The sequence below is a fragment of the Chionomys nivalis genome, chromosome X (assembly GCF_950005125.1).
Source record: "Chionomys nivalis chromosome X, mChiNiv1.1, whole genome shotgun sequence".
In the NCBI taxonomy this organism is placed as follows: Eukaryota; Metazoa; Chordata; class Mammalia; order Rodentia; family Cricetidae; genus Chionomys; species Chionomys nivalis.
Genome location: NC_080112.1, coordinates 78102781 through 78130608, shown reverse-complemented (window position 1 = coordinate 78130608; position 27828 = coordinate 78102781). Strand labels below are relative to the sequence as shown.

The 27828-nt window shown below is 36.8% G+C and overlaps 1 protein-coding gene across 1 annotated transcript in view; it reads left to right on the top strand.

Moving 5' to 3' along the window:
- Brwd3 (bromodomain and WD repeat domain containing 3) overlaps positions 1 to 27828 on the top strand; it is a 103315-nt gene that overhangs the window by 11770 nt on the left and 63717 nt on the right. The window contains exons 7-8 of the mRNA XM_057760142.1: positions 25890 to 26050; positions 27270 to 27491. Coding sequence (XP_057616125.1) covers positions 25890 to 26050; positions 27270 to 27491 — 383 coding nt within the window. The remainder of the gene's footprint in view (positions 1 to 25889; positions 26051 to 27269; positions 27492 to 27828) is intronic.

Here is a 27828-nt window from a genome sequence, read left to right as displayed (position 1 = left end):
CCGTTTTTTTGAGAAGTGATCTCAGATCCTTCTTCAGCCTGAGTATTGAGTTTACAGATGTGATGCAAACGCTTTGCATCTCCTGTTTGAACTAAGCATAATCTTTCAACCTTCTGCCAGGTAGTGTGAATTCTTTTAGTAATTGCTTGGGGCTGGAGAGATGACTCAGCAGCTAAGTGCACTGACTGCTCTTCCAGACCTGAGTTCAACTCCCAGCAGTCACATGGTGGGTTCACAACCATCTGCAGTGAGATCTGGGTCCCTCTTCTGGCCTGCAGGTAAACATGCAGGCAGAACACTGTATACATAATAAATAATTCTTTAAAAAAAGAAAAAAGTAATTGCTTAATAATTAAAGATTTGTTAGTTTTTTTTTTTTTTTTGGTTTTTCGAGACAGGGTTTCTCTGTGGCTTTGGAGCCTGTCCTGGAACTAGCTCTTGTAGACCAGGCTGGTCTCGAACTTACAGAGATCCGCCTGCCTCTGCCTCCCGAGTGCTGGATTAAAGGCATGCACCACCATCGCCCGGCCTGTATTTTTTTTTTAAATCTTAAAATCTGCCTTGTATTTAGAGGATCTTAGATATAAATCACTCAGTTTTCACATAGTACTTATACTGGTCAAGTTTAAGAGGCCTAAATTTAAAAGATTTAGCTAAATTAGTTAAGATTAATTTTAAGAGATTTAGAATTTAGACCATGATAATTTTTTATTTAAATAAGAAAGCAAAGAATATGAATATCAAATCTTTTAAATTTGTGATGTCAAAACCAGGTGTGGTAATGCATTCCTATAATCTAAATTTTGTAATCTCCAGGATTTAGGAAGTTCCAGGAGGAGGATCTGACTGAGTACAGGTAATCTTTGGTTTCTTAGCAAGTTTGAGGCTGGACTGGGCACTGTGAGAAAATAAAATAACACAAAGATTTTTAGCACTCAGGAGCCAGAGACACATGGATCTCTGTGAGTTCAAGACCAGCTTGGTCTACATAGCAATTTCCAAGACTACAGAGACAGACCATATTTCAAAAATGTTTTTAATTTCAGGAAGTTTTCTCATTGTGGAGGACATTGCTCTGTAGCTTATTCATTCATTCATTCATTCATTCATTCATTCATTCAATTTTTGGTTCCTTGAGACAGGCTGGCCTCAAATTGGCTATGTAGCCAAGGCTGGTCTTTAAGTCATAATCTTTCTTCCATCTTTCTTCCTCCACCTCCCAAAGTGTTGAGATTCCAGGCTTGTATGACCGTACCCACCTCACCATAACTAGTTTGAAATGAAGGTCTTACAGATAACCAGTCTAACACAGACCTATAACAAGATAAATCTTAACCACTCTATAAGAAGAATCTAACAACTAGAGAAAACTTCAACATTAGTGAATATGGAAAGCAGTTGTGTCCAAACAATACAAAAAAAATCTGTAAAGTATAGGGCGCCTTTCATATGTAAAGTGTATTGTGCTTTACCTAATGATGGGTATTTCTCCTGTAATTAGACCTTGAAGGAAGAGACTAAAGGAAGGAAATAGGCAGGATGTGGTGGTGTTAGCCTTTAGTCATAGCATTCTTCAAGCAGAGTCAGGCCCGTCTCTTCTTTTTTTTTTTTAATTTTATTGAGTTCTGCTTGTTTCTCTGCTCCCCTCCCTACCTCTCTACTCCCTTTCAACCCTCCCCCAAGGCCCCTATGCTCCAAATTTACTCAATAGATCTTCTTTTTCTACTTTCCATGTAGATTAGATCTATGTAAGTCTCTCTTAGTGTCCGCATTGTTGTCTAAATTCTCTGGGATTGTGGTTTGTAGGCTGATTTCTTTGCTTTATGTTTAAAGACCACTTATGAGTGAGTACATGTGATAATTGTCTTTCTGGGTCTTAAATTCAAGGCCAGATTGGTCTTCTCAGGGAGTTACTGTCTCAAAACAAGAAGGAAGTAAAGATTCTTCATATTTCTAGGGAATATATCTGGGAAACTAGATTATAGCTCCCCTGTTTGCAACATAGAAACTTGAACAAAATCCAGGGAAGTCATATAATTGGTCAAAGATAATTTGCTTTTCTTCCTGTTTTTCTTACCGTATCATGTTTGTTATCATACTTCAAATATTCTTACTGAGCTGCAAAAGTAGGTAATTAGCCATATTGCATTGTTTTGAGACAGTGTCTCTCTATGTAGCCCTGACTGTCTTGGAACTCCTCACTATGTATGCCAAGCTGGCATAGAACTCAGATCCCCCTGCCCTCTGCCTCTCAAGTGCTGGAATTAAAGGTGTGTACCACTACTACCCAGCTATATTACTTTTTAGAATCTGTATATCTATTAATCAGTCATTTATTTTTGTTTTTGTTTTTGATGCCGGAGTTGAAGCTAGGGCCTCATACATATTAGGTAAGCTCTCTAACACTGAGCCATGTCTGAAGCTATCTTTTTAATATTTTTATTTTGAGACAGTGTTTTGCTCCAGGCTAGGATGGCCTTCAGTTTGCTGGCTCTTCCTGTTCAGTATTCCATATAGCTAAGATCATAAGCCTTTGGTACAAGGCCTAGCTATTTTTTTTTTTTTTGAGACAGGGTTTCTCTGTAGCATTGGAGCCTGTCCTGGAACTTGCTCTGTATACCAGGCTGAACTCAAACTTTCAGAGATCTGCCTGCCTCTGCCTCCTGAGAGCTGGGATTAAAGGCATGTGCCACCATTGCCTGGCAGGCCTAGATATTTTTATAAAGGAATGCACATTAAGGTATAGTGATAGAATAAAATTCTCCCTTTTAAACTGTCCAGTTTACTGGATTTTGACAAATGTATGCATTAATGTAACTTCCAGAATACTAAAGGTTATAACATTTCTATCATTTTCTAAAGTCCTGTCTCAACCCCTGAAAATGACTAATCTTTTCTTCTGTGTTTATATATTTCCTTTTTAAGAATTCCTTGTATCTGGCTGGCCCTGAATTCGCTACTTAGATCAGGTTCATCTTCTTATCTTGTTTTTTATTCCCCTATCACATTCTTGACCTGCTCCTGTCTTTCAGGGCTAAAGGTGTGCACCACTACCACACTGAGCCTATAGATAATTTTCTTAGGCAAGATCTTGCTAGTGTAGCTTAGACTCACCTAGAAATTGCTATGGAGACCAGGCTGGCTTTGAAGTACAGTCATTCTCCTGAGTAGCTCCTGAATTCTAGGGTCTATCAGGTTTCTTTTAGATGAGTGGTTTATGAGATTTAAGCCATTTCTTCTTTTTCTTTTCTTTCTTTTTTTTTTTTTTTTTTTTTTGGCTTTTTGAAACAGGGTTTCTCTGTAGCTTTGTAGCCAGTCCTGGAACTAGCTCTTGTAGACCAGGCTGGCCTCGATCTCACAGAGATCTGCCTGCCTCTGCCTCCCGAGTGCTGGGGTGTGCCACCACTGCCCGGTGAGATTTAAGCCATTTCATATCAGTAGCATTCCTTTTTATTACCCAGTAGTATTGCATTGTATTGATATATTATGTCCTATTTGTTTAGCTCAATCCATTATTGGATTATTTTCAGATTTTGGCTATTATGAATAAAGCTACTTTAAATCTTTTTGTATAGGTATATTCACACACATGGTTTCATTTGGGGAGGTAAATACATAGTAGAATTGGTGGATCAGAGGCCAAGTACAAGGATATTTTATAAGAAACTGTGGAACCACCAGGCCTGATGGCACAGGCTTTTAATCCCAGTACTCAGGTGGCAAAGGTGGGCGGATCTCTGTGAGTTTGAGGCCAACCTGGTCTATAAAGCGAGTTCCAGGACAGCCAGGACTACACAGAGGGGCCCTTTCTCAAAAAACTAACCCCCACCTCTAAAAGAAACCCTAGTACATTTTTAAATGTGGTAATCCCATCTTCATTTCCACCAGTGATAGAGATTGCAGTTGCTTCATCCTCACCAATTTTTGTATGATTATTATTATTATTATTTTTTTTTTTTGGTTTTTCAAAACAGGGTTTCTCTAGCTTTGGTGCCTGTCCCGGAACTAGCTGGCCTCGAACTCACAGAGATCCGCCTACCTCTGCCTCCCAATTATTTGATTTTTATGTGCATATTTGCCTGTTTCTTCATAAAAATATTTATTTTATGTTCATTTTCAAAATGATTTGCCTTTTTCTTAATGGGTTCATAATATATTTTGGTTACAATTTTTTCATATTTTGGGTCAGTCTCTGGTTATTTTTGCATTTTTTAAGTCTTTAAAAGGACAGAAGCTTTTGATATCTTTGCAGAAGCTTGACAATTTTTTTTAAAGTATATGTTTTTTTTTGTGTGTGTGTCGTATCTAAGAAATTGTTGCCTAACACAAGGTCAAAAGATTTTCAAAATTGTTTCAACATTTCTCATCCTTATCCCTCATAAACTTTGCAATCGACTGTTCAGTTACTACAAATAAGCTTTGGAGCTCTCCCTTCAAATACCATTGAATACATGGCTCAGTTTTGGGATGATTTCAGGTATTTCTTGCTAGGTAATAGATATACATTTTTAGTTATTTTTATATAGCCCTTTGATATTCATTTACTAAATTCGCTGACTTAAAAAGATACCTTGAAATGGTTTATGTGGATGATGATGATGTCACCTCAGAAACATAGGTTTACTTTATTCATCTTTTAAAATTTTCTTTCTTGCATTATACAGTAGTTGGTTGAAGTAGTAAGAAAGGATGTCCTTACTTTGTTCCTTGTTTTAAGATTAAACCTAGGCAATTTTCATCACTAAGTATCATCATAGATGGTTTTTTTTCTTGTTTTTTTCAAGTCAGGGTTTCTCAGTGTAGCCCTGTCTGTCCTGGAACTTGCTCCGAAGACCAGGCTGGCCTCGAACTCACTGAGATCCACCTGCCTCTGCCTCCGCCTCCTGAGTGCTGGGACTAAAGGCGTGCGCCACCACTCCCGGCCATCATAGATGGTTTTATTGAATCAATTTTAAGATATTACCTTCTATTCCTACTTTAAAGAGGGTTTTTTGTAATAAATAATTTATTTTATTTATTAAAAAATTCTTAGATTTTTAAAAAAGTACCAATCTAAGTTCCCACTCCTTCCCCTCCTCCCATAACTTCCACATACCCCCCCCACCCCACCCCCCTCCAATCCTGAGAGAGGGGAAGGCACATTGCTTTTGAGAAGGTCCAAGGCCCTCCCTACTATACCTAGTCAGAGCAAGGTATACATACAAAATGAATAGGATACCAAAAAGCCAAAACATGCAGTAGAGATGAATCCTGGTGCCATTGCCAGTGGCCCCTCAGTCTGCCCCAGCCATGCAACTGTCAACCACATTCAGAGGGACTAGTTTAGTCCTATGCTTGTTTCTTCCCAGTTCGCTTGGAGTTGATGAGCTCCCATAACCTCAGTTAGACTGTTTCAGTGGGTGAACCCATCATGGTCCTGACCTCTTTGTTCATATTCTCATTCCTCACACTCTAAAACTGGACTTTAGGAGCTCAGTTCAGTGCTCCAATGTGGGTCTTTCTGAGAGGAGAGCAGTATTGTTGTCAAATTCTAACTTTAATACATGGTGATTCAATAAGACACAGGGAGTTACTCCATTTTTTTTTTTTGTATCTGTGGAGGTTTGTTTTGTTACCGAGTATGTAATCAGTTTTAGAGAAGGTTCCATGAGCTGCTGAGAAGAAGGTATATTTTTTTGTGTTTGGGTGGAATGTTCTATAGATGTCTGTTTTAAAGAGGGTTTTTAAGTATCAAAAGTGGATATATCCCTCTTTTCATTTTATGTTTGGAATTTCACCAGTAATTTATGTACACTTATTTTGAGCAAGTACTTTATTTGTCACTAAGCCAAATTCCCACTAATATATATTTTTTTGATGTAGGGTCTCATGTATTCCCGACTATACATGTACTTACTGTGTAGCAGATGATGACTTCTGCTCCTGGCATGATTCTCCTATTTCCATCCTATGAACTAGAATCATAGCTATGCCCCACTATGATTGGCTTTATGCGGCGCTTCAGACTGAATCCAGGGCTTTGCGCTTGCTAATTCGTTTATTTTTTTAATTATTTGAGAATTTCAAAGAGTTTACTTTTATCATACTCTTTTAAAAATGAAAGTTTTACAGCAGTATTTTGCCAAGTACAATTTTAACCATTGAGACATCGCTCCAGCCCCCAAGGTCAGAATTGCATTGATTTGGCAAAACATTGCTGTAAAACTTTCACTTAAAAAAAGAAGAATGTGATAATATGCTTTATGACATTATCCAAGAATTAAAAAAAATTGGTATGATATGATCTTAGAAATCAAACCATGAAAAGTTAAGCATTTTTTTTTCTGCATAAAAATTACAGCCCTTTCTGGGCGGTGGTGGCACAGGCCTTTAGTCCCAGCACTTGCTTGGTGGTGATGGCACAGGCCTTTAATCCCAGCACTCGGGAGGCAGAGTGTTTGAGTACTGGAGATGTCTCAGTGGTTGAGAGAAACACGCATGCTCAATGAATTAAAAAATAAAATATCTTATCTCACCTGTCCGCCACAGCATGATACATTGTTTATTCCAATGTTCCTATCATTTGTGCAGTTATTCAGTAATGATGCTTAGCAATTTAATGAAATGAAGATGAGGGAGCATATTGAAGGAATTTAGGAGTTAATTCCCAGAGACCATTCTCAATATCTGCCAATATACCACTTTAAATATATGTATGGTTACCTTGATCAAGGGTGACTTTCTAAATTTCTAAACTATGACTGTAAGGGTGGGAGAGTTAGCTCAGTGGCTCCGAGTACCTGCTGCTCTTGCAGAGGACCTGAGTTTGGTTCCCACTGCCCACATTGCTGTTCACAGACATTAATACTCCAGTTTCAGGGTAGCCAGTATCCTTCTCTGACCTCCACAGCTACTAGGTATGCACATGTTACACAGACATACATATCAAAAAACTCGCATGCAAATGAAAAGAAATCTTAAAAGAAGAGATGGCTATAAGATTTACATTTCTATTTATACTCCAGTTGTGCTATTTCATTACCTGGATGCTTGTCTAATCCAGTCGGGTTTTCATTGTGCCAAGATTAAGTCAGGAAGAAACTCGAACCAACCTCAAACCTTATAAATATTGAATATAACTTAAATACTGGGGTATATATAATATTTGGTAGTGCTTGGGGTCTTACCCTATGACCACTAAATGTTTGTTATTTCTTCATTCTTTTAAAGATTAATGTTTGTTAATGGGAATTGGTAGTTAAGACTAAAATTTAATGCAAACTGCTAAGCTAGTTTGTTATTAGGGAAGTAATATTATAAGTAATATTATAAGTTCAGTGTGGCTTTTGAGAACTAGTAATTATTATTCGTAGTGGCAAATGTTTAGAAATCCTCCTATTTTCATATGAAAATAATTGTCATACAGTTTCTCTTAGAAGGGCAACAGTGTGACTTAACTCATCTAGTTAGATATTGACTCTCTTCCCCCAAAAGAAATATGCATGCTTTTGTATGTCTAGGCTGAGTCAAAGGCGTGATGCATTAAGAGTCTATTTTTAAACTTTTTCACTTTTATCTCCAGTCCAATTAACTTATAGCTAGATGCTGTAATTTACATAGCATGCCTTTAATTTACATTGTGTACACCTTAGGAGGCTTATATTAATTCTAAAGTCAAATTATTATTTACAGGTTGATATCATAGGCTTCCATTTAGCATTGATTGTCTCGCGACTTACTTACATGTGTCATAGTTAATGCCAGAATTTACTTCGAGGTGGGAAATCTGCCTCTTTTTAATATATACATGTAAATTTGAAGAAAGAGTACTTAAGCTAAACTCTTATCTAGAGTAGATGACTGTGGTTATGTCAGAAATATTTATCATTCTTCCTCCCTAATTTTCTGTAGTTCCCATGTCTTATCCTTGGGTCCTGTTTTTTTCTTTGTTCTAAGTTGGTTGCCTCCCTCCATTTACTTTTCCTCCTATTTGCACTTAGATAATTGTGCATGTAGTAAGTTGCTTCTCATGTCCTCGCTTTTGCGTATCTGGAGAGGAGGGAGAGCTGTTTGTCACACCTGCAAGTAATTCCAACGGAAATATCAACTCAGTCTTTTGCATGTGCTACCTTGAGTGCTTCCTAAATATTAAATGGATGCAAGTGCTGTGATTACTGCCACATGGAAACTGAAACACCCGCTTTAAATGCATTGTTTGTACAGCTGAGTTTCTAGACCTTTACACGCATTTCTGGACTCAGTATTGTAGAAATATTAGGATTAGTAATTTTAGTACCTTATTCATTTTATATTTTGAGATTATATTATTACACCATTCCTTCTTTTTCTTCCCTCAACCCTTTTATATACCCCTCCTTCTTCTCTTTCAAATTCATGGCCTCTTTTTTTCATTAATTGTTGTTAAATATTATATATATATATATATATATATATACACGCACATAGATTTTATATACAAACTGAAATTTTTAGTATATTTAAAACAGATTTTAGACTCTTTTTCATCATATAAAATATAATGAAAATAGTTTCCTTGTTTAAGTCTGTTCTGAACAACTTTTCTTATATATATTTACAAAATGTTTTAGTCCTTTTCTTTTTGCACTATACATTTAGCCAAATACTTTACAGAAATATAACTTTATAGTTTAACAAAGCAAATTGTAAAGAAGTGTTAAATTGGAGAAAAGTGTATACAAAACTTCTGGTTTTAATAACCAAATGAGGTTTAAAGATTTAGAGGAGGATTAAAAGGTTAAGAAGAAAAATGCAAATGCAAGCTGGTTGTGGTGGGGCAGGCCTTTAATTGGGGCAATGGGGAGGCAGAGGCAGGAGGACTTCTTGAATTCAAGACCAGCTTGGTCTATATAGAGAGTTTTGGGACACCCAGGGCTACGTAGAGACCCTGTCTCAAAACAAAATTACAATATTTAGAGTTCCACTTATATTACATTCAAGTAACTGAAGAGAGTCTGACAGAAAGGTTGAGCAGAACTGGAGAAAGTGATTAGGTTTTTCTTGTTTGTTGGTTCTTTTGTTTTCTGTAACTCAGTATTACCTATGCAGTAATTGAATATGTGGCCATTACCTAGTAAGCCTATGGTACTAACTGGCGTTATCTAATTTGTGCTGGAGATGAAAACTATGGGATGGATTTGGCATCATCTTTGAAAACTAGAATTTTAGTACGAGTGATAAAGGTTTTACAGACATAATTTGATTCATAGTAACATTAAGTTGACGAAAGAATTATTCTGTAGTTTTTATGTATTTCTTAGACCTTCCAGCTTTTATTCAAATTTCTTTTTATTCCTTTCCTAGCACCTTCAAATTTAGTGGATGTTAATTTGTCTTGTTATTAAAGCATTTCTCAAAAAAAAAAATAAGCCGGGCGATGGTGGCGCACGCCTTTAATCCCAGCACTTGGGAGGCAGAGGCAGGCGGATCTCTGTGAGTTCGAGACCAGCCTGGTCTACAGAGCTAGTTCCAGGACAGGCTCCAAAGCCACAGAGAAACCCTGTCTCGAAAAACCAAAAAAAAAAAAAAAAAAAAAAAAAAAAACTTTACTCAGGCTTCCTACTCTCTTTTGCAGCTGTAGAGCTGATGCTGAATTTGATGTTTTCTTTGGTTGGTTGGTTGGCTTCCTACAATGCTTCAGATGGGACTTGGGGCTTTTTGCATGTTACATACTTTTTGTCCCACTGAACTATAGCACCAGCTTACTGTTTCCAGTAAGAATGACCTTTTGTGTTGTTTTCTTTTTGCTTGAAACTTTTTGAGAGAGACTCACTTAGTAGCTCAGAGGTTGTGATGATTCTTGTTTGTGTGTGTGTGTGCACCCACCAACGCCTACACACATACACAGCATCGGACACGTGTGGAGGAGGTCAGAGAATCCCACCATATGGGTCCTTGGCATTGGATTCAGTGAGTCAGACTTGGTGGCAAGTGCCTTTGCCTCCTGCAATGTCTCACCAGTCTTCCCAGGGCTTTTGACAGAGCAGTTTCCTAGTCTGTTACTGTCCGTTGTATTTATAGTCACTGTTGTGCTTAAGGTTGCAAATATGTACTCCATTCTAATTAAAATAAAAGTAAAATGAACATTAGCCAAGTGACATTTTTATAAAAGAGAAAATAATTGGTTTGTCTTTCACTGTCATTTAAGAAAATTAGGAGCATTCTATTTTTATATAATTTTAAAGCATTTAAAAATTAGAAAACTACAGAAGATTTTCATGGACAGTATATAGAACCTATTACCAGGTTGTCAAGGGCAGATGAAATTTCCCAAGAGTTATCTGAGTCATGTGAAAAAAATCAGATATTGTCACCATTTTGTACACTTCTGATTTTATGTGATTTTTGGTGCTAGTTTGATAATATACTTTCTCACAGCTGATATAAAATTTACCTGGCTTTGCTTAAGTCCCATATTTCTTACAGTTATTGCTCACAATATTTATCATGTTATCATATTTATCAAAATAATATGTATCAAAATTTAGTGAGTTCTTTCTTAGAGTTTTGTTTTAGGCTCAGAAACTCTACTCAGGATAGGAGCTTTGTCAGTACTAAATTGTGCATTATATAGGGTAAGTCAATTAAGTTTTCTATTTAAAGTGCACTCAGTAAAGACAACCACGTGATAGCCTATAATCTGGCAAAATCAGATTTATCCTTTACAGAGTGAGGGAGTAAACTCATGGAACCACAGGTCTCTGCGGGTTGGGCACAGCTTTATAACATTTGGCTTAAACTAAAGAATTCTTAGGAGGGATAAAGGAAGCCAGATCAGTTCTAGATTGGTGGCTGTTTCTGAGACAAATTAGGGAAAGAGAGTTATCTGGAAATTGTTATTATTAAGCAAAGCTAGTTTAGGAGTTAGATACGTCTTTCTTGGAGTAAATGAAAATAGCAAATGAGTCTCGGCTTATCATTGGTAAGAAAACAGTAGTAGTTTAGGAGTGAGCAGGAAATTCATTACTGGTATTTTAAAATTGCTGTGTAACCTTGGGTAAAGCAATGTTTCCTATTAACTTTGCAGCTGGCTTTATCTGCGTCTCTCCTCCCAAGTTTGATTAATTTTAGGGCTTGTCTTTTTCAGTCCTCACTGATTGACTCATTCAGTTCCGGATACTTTTGGACTATTTTAAAACAGAGGTTATAAATCTTGTAAAGAATATGACTTGCTGGTTGTGATTTGTTGTTAATGTGACTTGGGGACTCTTTGGGGGTGTTCTTAATCTGTTGAGTTAAATCTTTTGGGGAGAGGGCTAAAAACATTTTGTTGTTGACAATTCAAGATTCCTCACTTGTGGAAAAAAGTTTTAACATTAACTTCTTTTAATATGATAAATGAATAAAGTAGTTAGTGGTGTAGCAGCCCTGAAGTGGTCTTTGTGGAATATTCTTTGATATGGTTGAGTCTTGTTGAGCTCTCTAGTAGAAGCCAGCTCTGCCGATTGTGTTAAGTGTCTGGCAGATGAAGGATGTGTATATAAATATACACACATGTATATAGGACAGATTTTTTTTATTGTTAGCATTATGTATTTTTATGGTCACGGTAGTTGGATATAGTCTGTAATGTTATTAAACTGCCACTGAAATCTGCAAACCTGGCTTCAGTACAGACCGCCATTTATTCACTCTGGTGCTAGGTAGCATTCCGTATTTCCTGATTTCCTCATATAAAAAGGAAGAAAATACTTGCTTTCAGAACTATCAGGATTACTGCATACTCAAATGAGATGTGTTGGAGTTACATTTTGAACTTTTGAATATTATGCAAGTGTAATTTATAATTATATTAAGTCATTTTTCTCATTGCTGTGACCAAGTACCCTGAGAAAAAGTAACATAAGGGAAGAGGGTTTTAGTTTGGCTCCTGTGTTTCAGGAGATACAGTCCTTCAGGGAGATAAAGGTGTGGAAGCATGTGTCTGAGACTTCCCACATCCCCGTGAATCAAGAAGCAGAGAATGGACGGAGAGCGGAGGGGGATATAAAACTGCAGAAGCCTACCTACCACAATGACCCCCTTCCTCCAGTGAGGCTCAGCATCCTAAAGGTTTCACAGTCTCTTCATCAGCCACCAGATGGAAACTGATGAGGACATTTCTCACTTATTTCACAACAGATTTGAATCATAGATTCTAATAATACTGTTGGAAGTGAAAGGTGGATGAGTTCTGTCCTCTTGCCTCCCATGCATGGTATCAGGGGCTATATTGAGGTTAGTTTTGTGTAGGCTCAGAGAAAATCGACTTTCATTCTTCTCTATGAAGCTATCCATTTTCACCACCATCATTTATTAAAGATACTGTCCTTTAGCCAGTGTAAGATATTTACCTATTTCTTAAAATTAGATGGCTGTAAAGTCAGGCAGCTGTATGAGTGTAGGATTCTAGCTGGATCCTGGTCTAGTCTACTGATAAGTATGTGTCTTGTTTGCGTATCATGCTGCTGTATAGCTATAGCTATGTAGTCTAACTTGAAATCTGCGGTGGTGATCTGCCGAAATCTGCGGTGGTGATCTGCCAGCAGTTTTTTTCATGATTCTTTTGACTGTGCTGGGTGTTTATATTTTTTTCTGAAATTTACAGTTATCATTTCAATTTTAATACAGAACTGTGTTGGAATTTTGATGGGAATTGCTTTGAATCTATAGGTTGCCTTTGTTAAGATGGGCATCTTCACACTATCAGTCTATGAACATAGGAAGTCTTTTCGTCTTTGGTTATCATCTTCAGTTTATTGTTTCAGTAACTTAAAGTTCTTTGATTAGATTTATTCTGAGTTTTATTTTTTTTTCTTTTGGTTTTTCGAGACAGGGTTTCTCTGTAGCTTTGGAGCCTGTCCTGGAACTAGCTCTTGTAGACCAGGCTGGCCTCGAACTCACAGAGACCCACCTGCTCTGCCTACCAAGACTGGCCTTGAACTCAGATATCCACCTGCCTCTACCTTCAGGAGTGCTGGGATTAAAGGTAATCCACCACCGCCCTTCTAACTTCTATTTTTTGAGGCTATTGTGAATGGAGTATCTAGAGGCCAAGGATATCAATATAGTAATCTGAGAGTTTAGTTGAAAACTGAAGAGATTGCTTACGGTAATATCAGATGGCTTCCTTTGTACTTGTGTACTTGGAGTTGTTTAGGTTTGTGTAAGAACATTAAAGTTCTATATAGTTTTATTACTTGTGTGTTTCACTCTACTATTGGTGGAGAATTTTCATCTCCATAAGGGCTCATTATGTTGTCTTTTTATAACAGGCCCATCTCTTCTACCTAACCCTAACCCCGAGCTGTCCCAATTGCTAATCTTATACAGCAGTCACTTAGTGTCATGGGAGATTGGTTCTAGGGCCATCCTCCTCTGGTGCTTTAATTAAGGAGTGCTCAAGGTCCTTGTATGACACAGAGGTGCTATGGTTATAATTCAGTGCTTTAGAGCTTTATTGCTGTAAGGCCCTGGATTTAATTGCCAGCACTGCAAAAAGTAAAATAAAATAAATAAACACATATAGTTTTTTTAAACATTTCTTTTATACTTTGTTCCATATATTTAAAATTGCCTTTAGATTATTACTAATTCTTGCAACAATTCAAATGCTGTATAATTATTATTAGGGAATGGCAACAGGAAAACCATTTGCATGTATTTGATCCAGATGCAGTTTTATTTTTCTGACTGCTGTTGAACTCAGGGATTTTTTTTTTTTTTTTTTTGGTTTTTTGAGACAGGGTTTCTCTGTGGCTTTGGTTCCTGTCCTGGAACTAGCTCTTGTAGACCAGGCTGGCCTCGAACTCACAGAGATCCACCTGCCTCTGCCTCCCGAGTGCTGGGATTAAAGGCATGCGCCACCACGGCCCGGCAAACTCAGGGATTCTTACTTGCTAGATAAGTATCTCCTTCCCAGGTTCCACTCCCAGCCCATTGTTTTTCCGTTTGTTTAGTGTGTGTGCACACTCACATGCCATGATGTACCCGTCGAGGTAAGAGGGTGACTTGGAGGAGTCAGTTCTCCTTCCACTCTGGGGGATCTAGGAATTGATTGTTGAAGTAGAGTCTCAGGGATTCTGTTGCTTTGCGGACTCAAGGTTAGCAGACATCTATACCACTGCTGGTTTTTCTAGTACTTTTCCTGAGTGTCGGGACGAAAGGTGCATGCCGGGCGGTGGTGGCACAGCCTTTAATCCCAGAACTCGGGAGGCAGAGGCAGGAAGATCTCTGTGAGTTCGAGACCAGCCTGGTCTACAGAGTGAGTTTCAGGACAGGCTCCAAAGCTACAGAGACACCCTGTCTCGAAAAACCAAAAAAAAAAAAAAAAAAAAAAAAAGACAATAAAAGAAATTACAAATTTTAGCATGAAAGCTTTTGGCAATTCTGTTTTTAGTATTTCATGTTATTGCTTTGTGTATTCTAGACAGCTTTTATTAATTAAGGGCTCTTCCTTCTATAATTCATTCAGGATTTTATCTTGGAGGAATATTGAATTTCACGAAGTACAAAATTATGACTATTTTAATAGATACAGAATACAGGAGTCGTGGGCTGCTGTTTTTACTTATTGCTTCATTCCATTAGTCACTATGTCTTTTGTTTTGTTTTGTTTTGTTTTTCAAGACAGGGTTTTTCTCACTCTAGCCCTGCTTGTCCTGGAACTCACTCTGTAGGCAAGACTGGCTTTGAACTCAGAAATCCGACTACCTCTGGAGTACTAAGATTAAAGGGATATCCTATGTCTTAGAAATATACTACTTAGCTGGGCAATAATGGCATATAATATAATATATATTATATTTTAAATTGTACCTGTTTTGGAACTTGTTTTATATTTTCTCTATAACCTCCTTTTTCTTAAAATTATTAATATTTATTTATGTTATTTTGTGTGTATGCCTGTATGCCTATCATATATATGCCTGGTGACTAGAGTAGTCAAAAGAGGGTGTTTAGAGTCCCTGGAACTGGAATTGTGGGTGCTGGGAATCAAACCTGGCTCATCTGAAAAAGTAGCCAGTGTTCTTTTTTTTTTTTTTTTTTTTGGTTTTTTTGAGACAGGGTTTCTCTGTGGTTTTTGGAGCCTGTCCTGGAACTAGCTCTTGTAGACCAGGCTGGTCTTGAACTCACAGAGATCTGCCTGCCTCTGCCTCCCAAGTGCTGGGATTAAAGGCGTGCGCCACCACCTCCCAGCGTAGCCAGTGTTCTTAACTGCTGAGCCATCTTTTTAGCCCCCGCCAACTCCGTAAAATAGCCTGCCTTAGTTCCCTGTCTCGAAAAGCCAAAATAAATAAATAAATAAAAATAAAATAGCCTGCCTTCAAGCATAATAAGTTTTCACTATTTTTGATCTATCTTAATATTGATAACTTTTATTTTTAATTTTTTTGAACATGTTATTTTAGATAACTAATTTGTATTTGATTTTCTTTTGTTGGTTCTGTCTCATTAAGTTTTTATGATTATTGATCCATTTTATTTTTTGTTTCTTCTAAAGATTTATTTATTTTTATGTGTATGGATGTTTTATGTGTGTCTGTGCACCATGTACAGATCTGATGACTGAAAGTTTGTGTTTTGAGTAATGAATGTTCACTAAAACATCTTACAGGCATTCCTATAATCCACACATGTTCAGTTGCTTCCTTTGCACAGAGGGAGTCCAGTTTCTTCTGGTTAATTTGAAAAGCCAATCAGTTACTCTCTTTTGCCTGTTTGCTTCTAGGAAGTGTGATTACAAAGTTTCTGTGTAGCAATGTTGACTTGAAGTCCCAAGGAATCATTGTTTCCTAGTGGAAGCATTTTTCCCTTTCAAACAAAGACAGTTTTTGAGCGATTGTTTATAAGAATAGGAGACAAAAATTTGATAGTGGACCAGTCAGATGTAGATGGTACAACTCATTTCTATTTTTTGATTCAGCCAGCCCTGTGCTTTCAAAGCTGGTGTTCCAGTCAAGCAGACATCTAGTTAGCCGTTACTGCTACTGATCTGAATGTCTTATTTTATGTTTATTTGTTGTATGCATGTTATTTTAGATTTACCCCAAAGAGATTGAAAGTATTGAAAAAAGTACATCTCTACTGCTCTTGTATAGACTCTTTTGTTATTATTCTCCCCTCAGCATTACAGAGGTTATTATGTTATTTTAGATAAGGAACTCTAAAACCCACAGATTTGGTGTCTACAGTGGTTCCTGGAACAGCCCCCCCCCCATTTAAAATATGAGTAACCTTTACTGTATATGTATGCGTAGCATTAATTTGTTCTGAAGTCTTGGCGAGCTGAGCCTCCATAGAGGCAAAGGGAAGAGGAAAGGGGCCATTCCCTACACTATGTGAGAATCACTGTTAATTGTCAAATTCAGAAAATTGAGAGCCACCTGGGAGATGGGCCCCAGGCATGTTTGTAGGGGATTATATTGGCTATAGTAATTGAGGTGGACATTTTGTGTTAATTGCTAGTGGAAGCATTCCTTGGATGGGGATCCCAGCTTGCATTCTTTCTTTGTTCTCTGCTTCTCTCTTCTTCCTCGGTGATGGTCTGTATGGTTGAACTGTGAGCTGAAATACGCCCTTTGGGTTCCACCCTAAGCTGCTTTTGTCTGAGTATTTTGTCCCAGCTACAGAGAAGGAACTAAAATGCACTGTGCATGTCTCTTGTACTAGACAGTCTACAAACTCTCTCAGTTCGTAGATTGGTAGTACAATGCCTATTGTTTCATTTCTTAGGTGCAGAAGACTTAATTATTTTCCACTTTGTTGCGCTTTTTACTTCATACTTCTACCAAAAGAGTTGAATTGGTAATGCCAGAACCTTTTCTGACAGCAATACATCTACTTGCTAGGGTCTGTGACTTTCCACTGTAAATTTTTTACCCATACATACCCATTCCGATCATTTTTCTCTTCTTATTAAATACAACTTTGATAGTCAGAAATATGGGCAGAAGTTTACTACTTTTGATCCACCAGTGATGTTATAGTCCAACATAAAGTAACGAGAGGCATTTATAGTATAGGAGAAGGACCATTTAGCCCACCCATGTTCATGCCCTATTCGTTGTCACTTGGCATACTGGATTTTGGAAAACCTGCTATGCTAACCTGAATTTTGCTTTTTGCCACATTTAAAATGAGAACTTGAACTGAAAATTAATCTGTAAAGTCCTTTCATACTGTAGGACACTTCTGTAATCTGTATTACTTCACACAGAAAGTCAAAACATGCCTTCTTTTAAACTACTGCCTTGAGTCTCAGAAATTGTGATAAGCGCCTTAGAATCTACACTAATGTTGGTTTGCACTTTCTTACAGTGTGAGTCAGTTGTATTTTTAGTCTTCTTTATTTTCTATCTTTAGCTTTAAGGGTCACAAATGCAAGTTACATTTAAATACTGATATCAATGAAAATTTCATAAGGCCATAATAAGTGAAAAAAATACGGAACTTCTTATTGTACCTGTAGGCAAATATTTCTTCATGTGGTTGAATCATATTGAGTCTGTGCTTACTGTAAAAATGACCTTTTTAGTTTGCTTTAAATTTAATTGTCCAGAAAAAGAACTGTTTTTCAGTAGATTAATAAATAGCATAAGAAGACATATCTAAGACTTATAATTCCAATTTGTATTAATATATAAAATATGCTAGTCAAGTGTGAAGCATACACTGTAATCCCTGTACTCATGAGGCTTAGACAGTAGGATTGCTGAAAGTTCGAGTACAATCTGAGATATGACATGAAACACCACAAAAGCCAAGCAAGCAAAAAAAGTAAAATTTTGTGTAGAGTGGCTGACATTTTATAGTTGACTACTGCTTTTCAGGTTTAAACATGGTGGCCTTTTTACCTGTCCTATAATTTTCAGTGTGTTTCAGCATAGGCCTCCTGACACTTGGGGAATATAATAGTGTTCTAGCTTTCATATGTGAGGATAATAGGTGAGAAAGTACTTGGAGGCATTTGTGGCAGATGTAATGCATTTTCAGTGATCCTATTTCTTCTTGCTTACTGACCTAGGTGTTTTGATGTGATTGACTGATTTAGGAAAACAGACTGGTCTTAAACTGTTGTGAGAATAAGCTGGTGTACTACTAAGGTACTCTTAGTGTAACAACCTTACAATAAGACTTGAAATTTGATTTGTTGTCATCATGCTTCCTTATTACCCGTTCATACCTGACAGTATACTATTAAGCATTAGCATTTAACTCACAATAATAAATTAGCGATACTACCCCACAATGTAAAAACGTTCTGAAACAGATAAATTTCTTGTTCTCTGACATTATAATCTTAACAGGCTTTTGGTAATTTTGTTTACAAAATGACAGGATTGGTTGCTAACATATTCTGAAGAAAGTAAACTAAGAAAAGAATCTTGTTCTCTTAACAAGATAGGGTCTTGTGTTCCCCAGGCTGGCCTTGAACTCAAGTAACAGAGAATGACCTTGTTCTCTGACCCTACTGCTTCTATCGCCTAAATGCTAAGATTACAGACATGTGTTATAACGTTAGAAATTGAACCCAGAGCTTCATCCATGCTAGGCAAGTACTCTACCAACTGAGCTATATCCCCAACCCAACAATCTCATAGTTTTGTTTGCTTTTTCAAGATAGGGTTTCTCTGTGTAGCTGTGGAGCCTGTCCTGTTGTTCGCTCTGTAGCCCAGGCTGGCCTTGAACTCACAGAGATTCTCCTGCCTCTGCCTCCTGAGCACTGGGACTAAAGGCCTGTGCCACCACCGCCTGTCCAAATCTCATATTCTTGTAATAATTCAGTGTGCCATAGGGTAACATAAGTCTGTTGTGATCCTAGATACTTGGAGGCTGAGGTAAATGATTTGCAGGATCTACTGAGGCACAGAGAGAGTTCAAAACACTGTATTGAAATCTTGTTCCAAAAATCAAATGTGAAAAATGACAGTTGGTGATATAGCTCAGGGGGTAGGTAGGCCTCTAACAAATGAGGCCCTAATTTCATCCTTAATACCCCACCCTTCATACACACATGAAGTCTAAATGAAGTCAGTCAAGTCTAAACTGTGTTAACTTGGGTTATAATATATCAAATAATGGCTTTGAAAGAAAAGGAAATTAGCTGCTAGGAGTTCACTCGGTTGATGGAATGTTTGCTTGGGTCCTAAAGGACCCTTCCCATGGTGGTGCTTGCCTGCAATCCCAGCACTTGAAAGAAGCAGTAGGGTTAGCATTTCGAGACAGACTTGGTTATAAAGCAAGTTCCCAGCTAGTCTGGGCTATGAGACATTGCGCTACCTACCACACTCAAAGACAGAATGTAAGGACTAGGGCTGGGCGGTGGTGGCGCACGCCTTTAATCCCAGCACTCGGGAGGCAGAGGCAGGCGGATCTCTGTGAGTTCGAGAACAGCCTGGTCTACAAGAGCTAGTTTTAGGACAGGCTCCAAAACCACAAAAAAACCCTGTCTCAAAAAACCAAAAAAATAAAAAAATAAAAATAAAAGGCCCAAATGAATCTAAGCTTATTTTACTAAAGTTATTTTCAATGGCAGCTAATCTTTATAAAGCCAAATTAGACAGGACAAATGGAAATGAGCCATAGGCAAACTTGCAAAGGGAAGGAAGAATTTCAGAAAGTATATAGTGGTGACTTTAAATTTTACTCTGGTGTGGGATTCTCCTGTATGCTATGAATATCTTTTATTACTGTTGGCTAATAAAGAGGCTGCTTTGGTCTATAGCAGGGCAGAATATAGCCAGGCTGGAAGAGATATATAGAGTAGGCAGAATCAAGGAGATGCCAGTCAGAACCATATAGTTAGGCCACAACCTCGTGGTGCTACATAAAATAATAGAAATAGTTTAATTTAAGATGCAAGAGTTAGTTAGAAATATACTTAAGCTATTGGCCAAACAGTGTTGTAATTAATATAGTTTCTGTGTTATTATCATGTTTGGGCAGCCATTAAATGAATGGGCTGTCTCTGACAACATTATTCCACACAAAATTTTAAACAAGCCTATCTAACATGTAATTGGTTTGTATTTTTAGAAACAAAACAGGGGATTATTAGAAATTTTCATATTATACTTACTAAGAAAGAATCAATCAACACTAGTTTTATTTCCCTTTTTGTTATTAGGTTATGTAGTATTTATTCTTATTTCTATTGGCATCTAGTCATTGCATATAGTACATGGTTTCATAAGGACATTTTCATATAAATATATACTTGAGTATTTCCCATGCCCCACCCCCAGTTATATAAAATTCTTTAGATTTCACACATAAATGTGATCATGCATTATTGTTTTGTGTGTGACTTCATTTACCACAGTGTCCTTCAGCTCCACTCATACACAACGTTTCATTGTGTATACATACATTTTCCTTGTCTGCTCGTCTGCTGATGCCTAGACATCTTCCAGAACTTGGCTCGTGTGAGTGATGCTGAAGTTAACATGGCAGTCCCGAGATTTCTTCATCATTACATCATTTCTTTGAGATTAATTACTAGAAATAAGATTGTTGGATTATATGTCACTTCATTTCTTTTTTGCGGAACCTCTGTGCTATTCTGAAAAGTGATTATAATTTACATACTCTTAGCATGTGCTCTTAACACTTATTTATCCTGTGTGTGTTTTCATGAGGTGTATCAGTCAAGGGATAATATTCTGGAATCAGTGCTTTCTTTTTAATGTGTAGATTTTGGGAGTTGAATTCAGGGCCTCAAGCTTGGCAGTGAGCACCTTTAACTACAGCCCTGAACTTGTTTTCTCATTGCTACTTTTTTATGTCTTCATTTGAGAAATGTCTTTTCAGGTTCATTGCTCATTTTTAGAGTTTTGTTGCTATGTTCTTTGAATTCCTTGTAATCCTGTGTAATTTGGATACTAGCATTTTATCAGAAATGTGATTTGAACATTCTTTCTCTTAATCTGTGGGTGATGTTTTCATTCTTTTGTTTTCTGTGCTACAGAAGTTTTTAGTTTGAAATCTCATTTGTTCTTAATTTTTGTTGTATATGTCTGGAGTGCTGTGCAAAGTACTTTTTAGTAGCTTTGTAGTTTGGGGTCTTACATATAAGTCTTTGATCCATGTTGAGTTGATTTTTGTATACCTTAGGTCTGATGTCACTCTTTTACATGTCAATATCCTGTTTTCTCAATAGCATTTAATGATGTTTTTGTCCTTTCCCTGTTTATGCTTTGAATAATTATTGTGTGTCAATTTATTTTATTTTTAAATCTTTATTATTGGGCATTCTATTCTTTTGCATTGATCATTATATTTTTTGTCTGCTAGACCCATGTTGTTTTGTTTATAGTAGCCTTATAATGTATTTTATAATCAAATAATATGATGCTTTATGCTTTGTTCTTTCTGATCTAAAGTCCTTTGACTGCTCAGAAATTTTGTAGTTCCATTTGTATTTAGGATTATTTTCTACTTCAATGAAAAATATCATTGGAATATTGATAGTGATTGACTTGACTTTATAAACTACTTTGGATTTTATGGTCATTTTTGTCATCAAGTGGATGACTGCATAAATAGGATTCAACTTTATACTGCATACAGATGAGTCACTATACCTGTAATGAGATATGTAGTCAAAAAATATATTACGTTCAAATGGAAGTCTAAATAGAAATAGGAGTAACTGCATATGTTTAACAAAACAGAGTTTAAGCCGGGAGTGGTGGCGCACGCCTTTAATCCCAGCACTCGGGAGGCAGAGGCAGGCGGATCTCTGTGAGTTCGAGACCAGCCTGGTCTACAAGAGCTAGTTCCAGGACAGGCTCCAAAACCACAGAGAAACCCTGTCTTGAAAAACAAAAAAAACAAACAAACAAAAAAAACCAGAGTTTAAATTACAAGTTCCAGGAAGAGAAAAAGGAATGCAGTCGCACTAAAAATATTGTATAAAATATTTAGTGTATATATGTAAAGTGTATCCAAAACAAATTATTTTTTTTTGTTAAGCTTATGTCTCATCCCCAGGATATCTCATAATTTATATGCAAGTAATTCAACCCCCAAATCTGCGATTGTAAACATTTATTTTTCTAAGCATTTTTGTATAACGAATATTCCATCTGTACATGGAGGAATCATACCAACCTTGCCATATGCTACAAATGAGGTCCAGAGAACAGATTATGGCAATGTGGATACACAACAACATATTCCACCTCAGTGAACTGCAAAACTAAGACTAACGTAACCCTAAATTTATTAGAAGAAAGGAAATAATGAAGACTAGAAATATACAAATAACGACTACAAGAACAATAGAAAAGATCAAGTTAGTAGTCGTGGCTCATGCCTTGATGATTCATCCATGTATAGTGTATAAAATCATGCAGTTTTGGCAGTCTGCCCTCCCAAGTCCCTCTCCTATTTTCATACTTTGCGCTGCGTTTTGACCTCTGTTTTGTTTGTCATGTGCTGAGGCTAATTAGGGTTACTTGCATGAGCATGAAAAATGTGTTATGCCTAGACTACTGAAGGAAATAACTGCCTCTCCCCTTGTAACCTTTAACTGCCAATAACTCCTCAGGGAGGGGTAGGATCTCATGAGTCCCTCTCCATCTATAGTAGAATGTTCGTGGGCCAGTCCTAGGCAAGTTAAAAGTTAATGTCTGAAAAGATATGGCCAAAGCCTCAGTTGGATTAATTTTAAAAAGGGAAATATTCAAAACGGAGATGAGAGTAATAAAAACTTGTAACATAGAAGTACAAAATTCATAAGATACATCAACAAATTGGATAGTTTACACTCCAGCAAACAACTATACATAAAATTAGATAAGCCTAAAAGAAACAAAAGTTTTTCAAAAAATACAACCTATAAAAAAAAAAAACCTATCAAGAGCCTGCTTTGTGGTGGTGCATGCCTTTAATGCCAGCACTCAAGAGGTAGTGGCAGATGAATCTCCGAGTTTGAGGCCATCCTGGTCTACAGAGGCAGTTCCAGGACAGCCAGGGGCTACACAGCAAAACCCTGCTTTGAAAAAAACAACATCAAAAACAAACAAAATTGATCATGAAGGAACAGCACATCTAAGCAAAATTATACCAAGAGACTTAATTAATATCTAAAAACCTCTTAATAACTTCATTGCTGAGTTCTATCAGACTATTAGAGAGGGACTAATTTAATTCGTCGAACCTCTGAAAATTGGAGGTAATGCTTCCAATCACCTTCTTAGTCCACCATTATCTTGATAATAATATCAAAGCCATTGTCAGTATCCCTGGGATACTGACACAAAATGTTAGTAGCTACTAATTCAGCACGCTGAAATATCATAAAACATCAAGTCTAATTTATTTCCATGATTCAAGAATGTATCATTACAGGCTATTTAATGACAGTACAGCAATTGATAAAATGAAGGAGAAAATATTGGACACTTTCTTTTAAAGAATACAGAAAAGCATTTGACAAAATTTACCATCCATTGGTGATAAGATTACTAATAAGTATGAAAAATAGATACCCCAGTGTAGTAAAGCCGTATACTTCAAGCCCACAGCTAACATACTCTTCAGTGATGAGTGTGGTTTTTCGTCTAGGATCAGGAAGTAACCAAGGATGCCTTTCCTATCTACTAGGTTAATACTGGATATTCTTGCCAAATCAATTGGAAAAGGAAAAAAGGATATAACACATCTGATTATGAGAGAAAAATGACATATTTGTTGATGACATAATGTTATACAGAGAAACCCCAAAAGACTGCACCAAAAAGCGTTTGAAACTGATTGTAATTTCAGTCAAGTTTTCAGGCTAAAAAAGCACCACATGAAAATCTGTGGTGTTTCTGTGCCCTAATGATGAACTAGTTGAAAGAGAAATTGTGAAAACAATCCCATTTAGAGTATTAAATAATAGAACACACACACACACACACACACGTATAAACTTAACTAAGAAAATGAGAGTTCTCTATGATTAAAAACTGCACCACTTGCCAGGCGGTGGTGGCGCAAGCCTTTAATCCCTGCGCTCTGGGGACAGAGGCAGGCGAATCTCTGTGTGTTTGAGATCAGCTTGATCTACAAAACGAGCTCCAGGACAGGCTCTAAAACAGAGAAACCCTGTTTCAACCCCCCCAAACAACAACAACAACAACAATAAACCACCCCAAAACAAAAACATCAAAAACAAAGCTGTGACATTAATGCTCTAACCAAAGACTGAATAAATAGATGGAAAGATATCTGTGCTCATTGCTTAGAAGTGTTTTCTAGCTCTACCTGTTCCTCAAAGTTTTTTATTTTTATTTTTTATTTCTTCTCACTCTTAGTGATTTGTTACTTGTTTTTATCTTGCAAGAAGTGATTTTTCAAAGATGGATTTTTCTCCCACCCCCAAATCGTATGAAGCACTGTTAGGAGCTATTTTTGTTGCCATGTTCGGTGCTGGTAATGCTGTTATTTTAATTTTTTAATTGATTTTATTGAGCTATATATTTTTCTCTGCTCCCCTCCCTGCCTCTTCCATCCCTTTCAACCCTTTGCCATGGTCCCCATGCTCCCAATTTACTCAGGAGATCTTGTCTTTTTCTACTTCCCATGTAGATTATTAGATCCATGTATGTCTCTCTTAGGGTCCTCATTGTTGTCTAGGAAGAACTGAACTCTTGCCTTAAGTTTGCTGTGCTTAAAGATAGAATTGTTCCTATTTGTACCACACAGTTTTTGCAGGGTGCTAAGATGCCCTTTTGCCTCAGGGTGACTTTGAATATATCAGAGGGTCTATGTCATGATTAAAATATGTGTGACTCTAGAGGGGTTCCCAGGTGTCCATGGAGATGTCCCCAGCTAGTTCCTTGGGCAGCTGAGGAGAGGGAGCCTGAAATGGCCCTATCCTATAGCCATACTGATGAATATCTTGCATATCACCATAGAACCTTCATCTGGCGATGCATGGAGATAGAGACAGAGACACACATTGGAGCACTGGACTGAGCTCCCAAGGTTCAAATGAGGAGCAGAAGGAGGGAGAACATGAGCAAGGAAGTCAGGACCGCGAGGGGTGCACCCACCCACTGAAACAGTGGGGCTGATCTAATGGGAGCTCACCAAGGCCAGCTGGACTGGGACTGAAAATGCATGGGATAAAACCAGACTCTCTGAACATAGCGGACAATGAGGGCTGACTGAGAAACCAAGGACAATGGCACTGGATTTTTGATCCTTCTGCATGTACTGGCTTTGTGGGAGCCTAATCTGTTTGGATGCTCACCTTCCTAGACCTGGATGGAGGGGGGAGGACCTTGGACTTCCCACAGGGCAGGGAACCCTGACTGCTCTTTGGACTATAGAGAGGTTGTATATAGGTTGTAAATCCTTACATTAAAAGCAAGATCTCTGTTTTAGAAGTGAGCAGAATCTAGGTGGTATTTGTTGAATTGTTCAGGTTATGTTAGAATCTTGGAAATTTTTTAAATTACACATATTTTTATTATTTTGTGTGTGTGTGTATATGTGTATGAGAGAGATAAAGCCTCAAAAGTTTATTGATAATAAACTAGTGGAAGAAACTCTATAGTTAGAATTCAAAAGGTGAGATTGATGGACCATCCTAGAAGAGATTTTCTTTTCTTTATATCTTATTTATTTCTTCATTTATCTATTTATATATTTTGCTGCTTAACACTTATGTAGTATCATAGAAAGAAAAAGATAAGGTGCTTGATAAGCTACAGAAAGCCAAGTAGAGTATCATACTTCCGAGGCCTAACAGAGCATAATGGGAATTTAGACCTTATCATTGTAGAATTGGTATGGCAGGTGGGCCCTATTTTGTCTTGTTTTAATACTATGATTTTATAAAATAAGTTTCACTTTTAGATTTTAAGATGCATTCCCCTATTTCATTTTATTTGCAGTGAATATCACCTCAGCCAGGCAATTAACCGGATGTAGTCGCTTCAGCCATGTTTTCCCCTCATCTGCTTACCAGCATATTAAGATGCATAAGAGAATCCTGGGGCACTTATCTTCTGTCTACTGTGTAGCATTTGATCGAAGCGGGAGGCGAATCTTTACAGTGAGTTAAAAATTTATGATATGTAACATTATGTACTTACAACTGAAGCAAGACTCCATGCCATCTATTGTATTATACTGTATAAGTAATTCTATTTAGACTTACTAATGTAAGAAAAGTTATGTTGAAATTGTAAATAATTTCTTATTTTATATAAATGAAGGGTGAGCCATGATACCCACTATCTTTTGGGGAAATTTATTTAAAAAAAATGTCTTCAGAAGTCTATATAAATTCAAGATAGTTAAGTTTTGTGAAACAGGTAAACTCTGTTTAATTCCATTTAACAGGCATTTATTAAAAGACCTTTTCCATGTGTAATTGCTGCAAGTTTGGTTTTAATAATTATATCACTTCCAAGATTAAATAGTTGAACTATAATGAGGATCAAACTTACATTATATATATTTCTTTGATTTTAGTGTTGCTTATTTTTTAAAACTTAATCTTAAGTTTTACTAAGTCATGCTCTTTGCTTTTGAGTAAAAATTATAACATAATAATATGTCTAAAAATATTGATGTAATTGCTTCATTACTGTTAACATAGAGCTGAGAGAAGTAGCAGAATTCAGATTTCTATTTATATCCTACAGCAAAGGAAATGCTTTATATTTTGAGAAATTATAACTCTGTATATTGTATGACAGAGTCTCCTGCTGATGACTTATGCCTTTAACTATGATGATATAATAATGGTACATGTCATTTTTAATAAATAGGTAATTACTTTCCTGTATTAGAATGGAATTCATTTTATATATTTTACTATATTTAAAACTCATCTGGAATTTTTAAAGGGAAGTGCATCATAAAGAATTTTTACTAGGGATTATTAATGCCCTTGGCTTTCCAGAGAAACCAATGTAGATTATGAACATAAATTTTGAAATATTTGCAGAAAAAAATAATAAGCCAATTAAGCCAAAGACTTCTAGGCACATAGAAAGAAGCAATGGCAGAAATGCTTAATAACTAATCACTTAAGTATTTGCTTAAAATATTTAAAATGCTTTTAAATGCTGTGAAGACTTTGTCACAGATGCCACTGTTAGTTTGAACAATACTTAGTTCTATCATTTAAGCAATGTTTATATTTGCTACTGGGTCCACATATTTTTCTTTAGTAAAATGTTTGCTTTGTAATGTTACTTTCCTTCTGGCTCTTAATGACAAGTTTCTGTTTCATTACAAATCTTCTGTCTTTTGTGTTACTGTAGGGTTCAGATGACTGTTTGGTGAAAATCTGGGCTACAGATGATGGACGCCTCCTTGCTACACTGCGAGGGCACTCTGCTGAAATCTCTGACATGGCGGTTAACTACGAAAATACTCTCATTGCTGCAGGCAGCTGTGATAAAGTTGTGAGAGTATGGTGTCTTCGAACTTGCGCACCAGTTGCTGTCCTTCAGGGACATTCAGCTTCTATTACTTCCATACAGGTGAGAACAATGATATGATCTCTGACATATTCATAAATCCGAGGAATTTTTTTCATTTGTATTATGAATATATTATATATTACATGATATATATTATGTGGATAATAGCAGAAAGAAGGACAACAGAAAAATGCTTATAGAGCTTTGCTTCTCATCTGCAGAGAAATATTTTTATTTTCCTTTTTATATACACCTGTGTCTTTACAAATAAATTTAAAAAAGCAAAATGGAGCCGGTTTTTCAAATCCAGCACGAGACAACATGTTTATTATCTTATGTGTATACGTGAAGAGGGGATTATACTTGTAAATGCCTGCTTGTCCACTAGTGAATACCT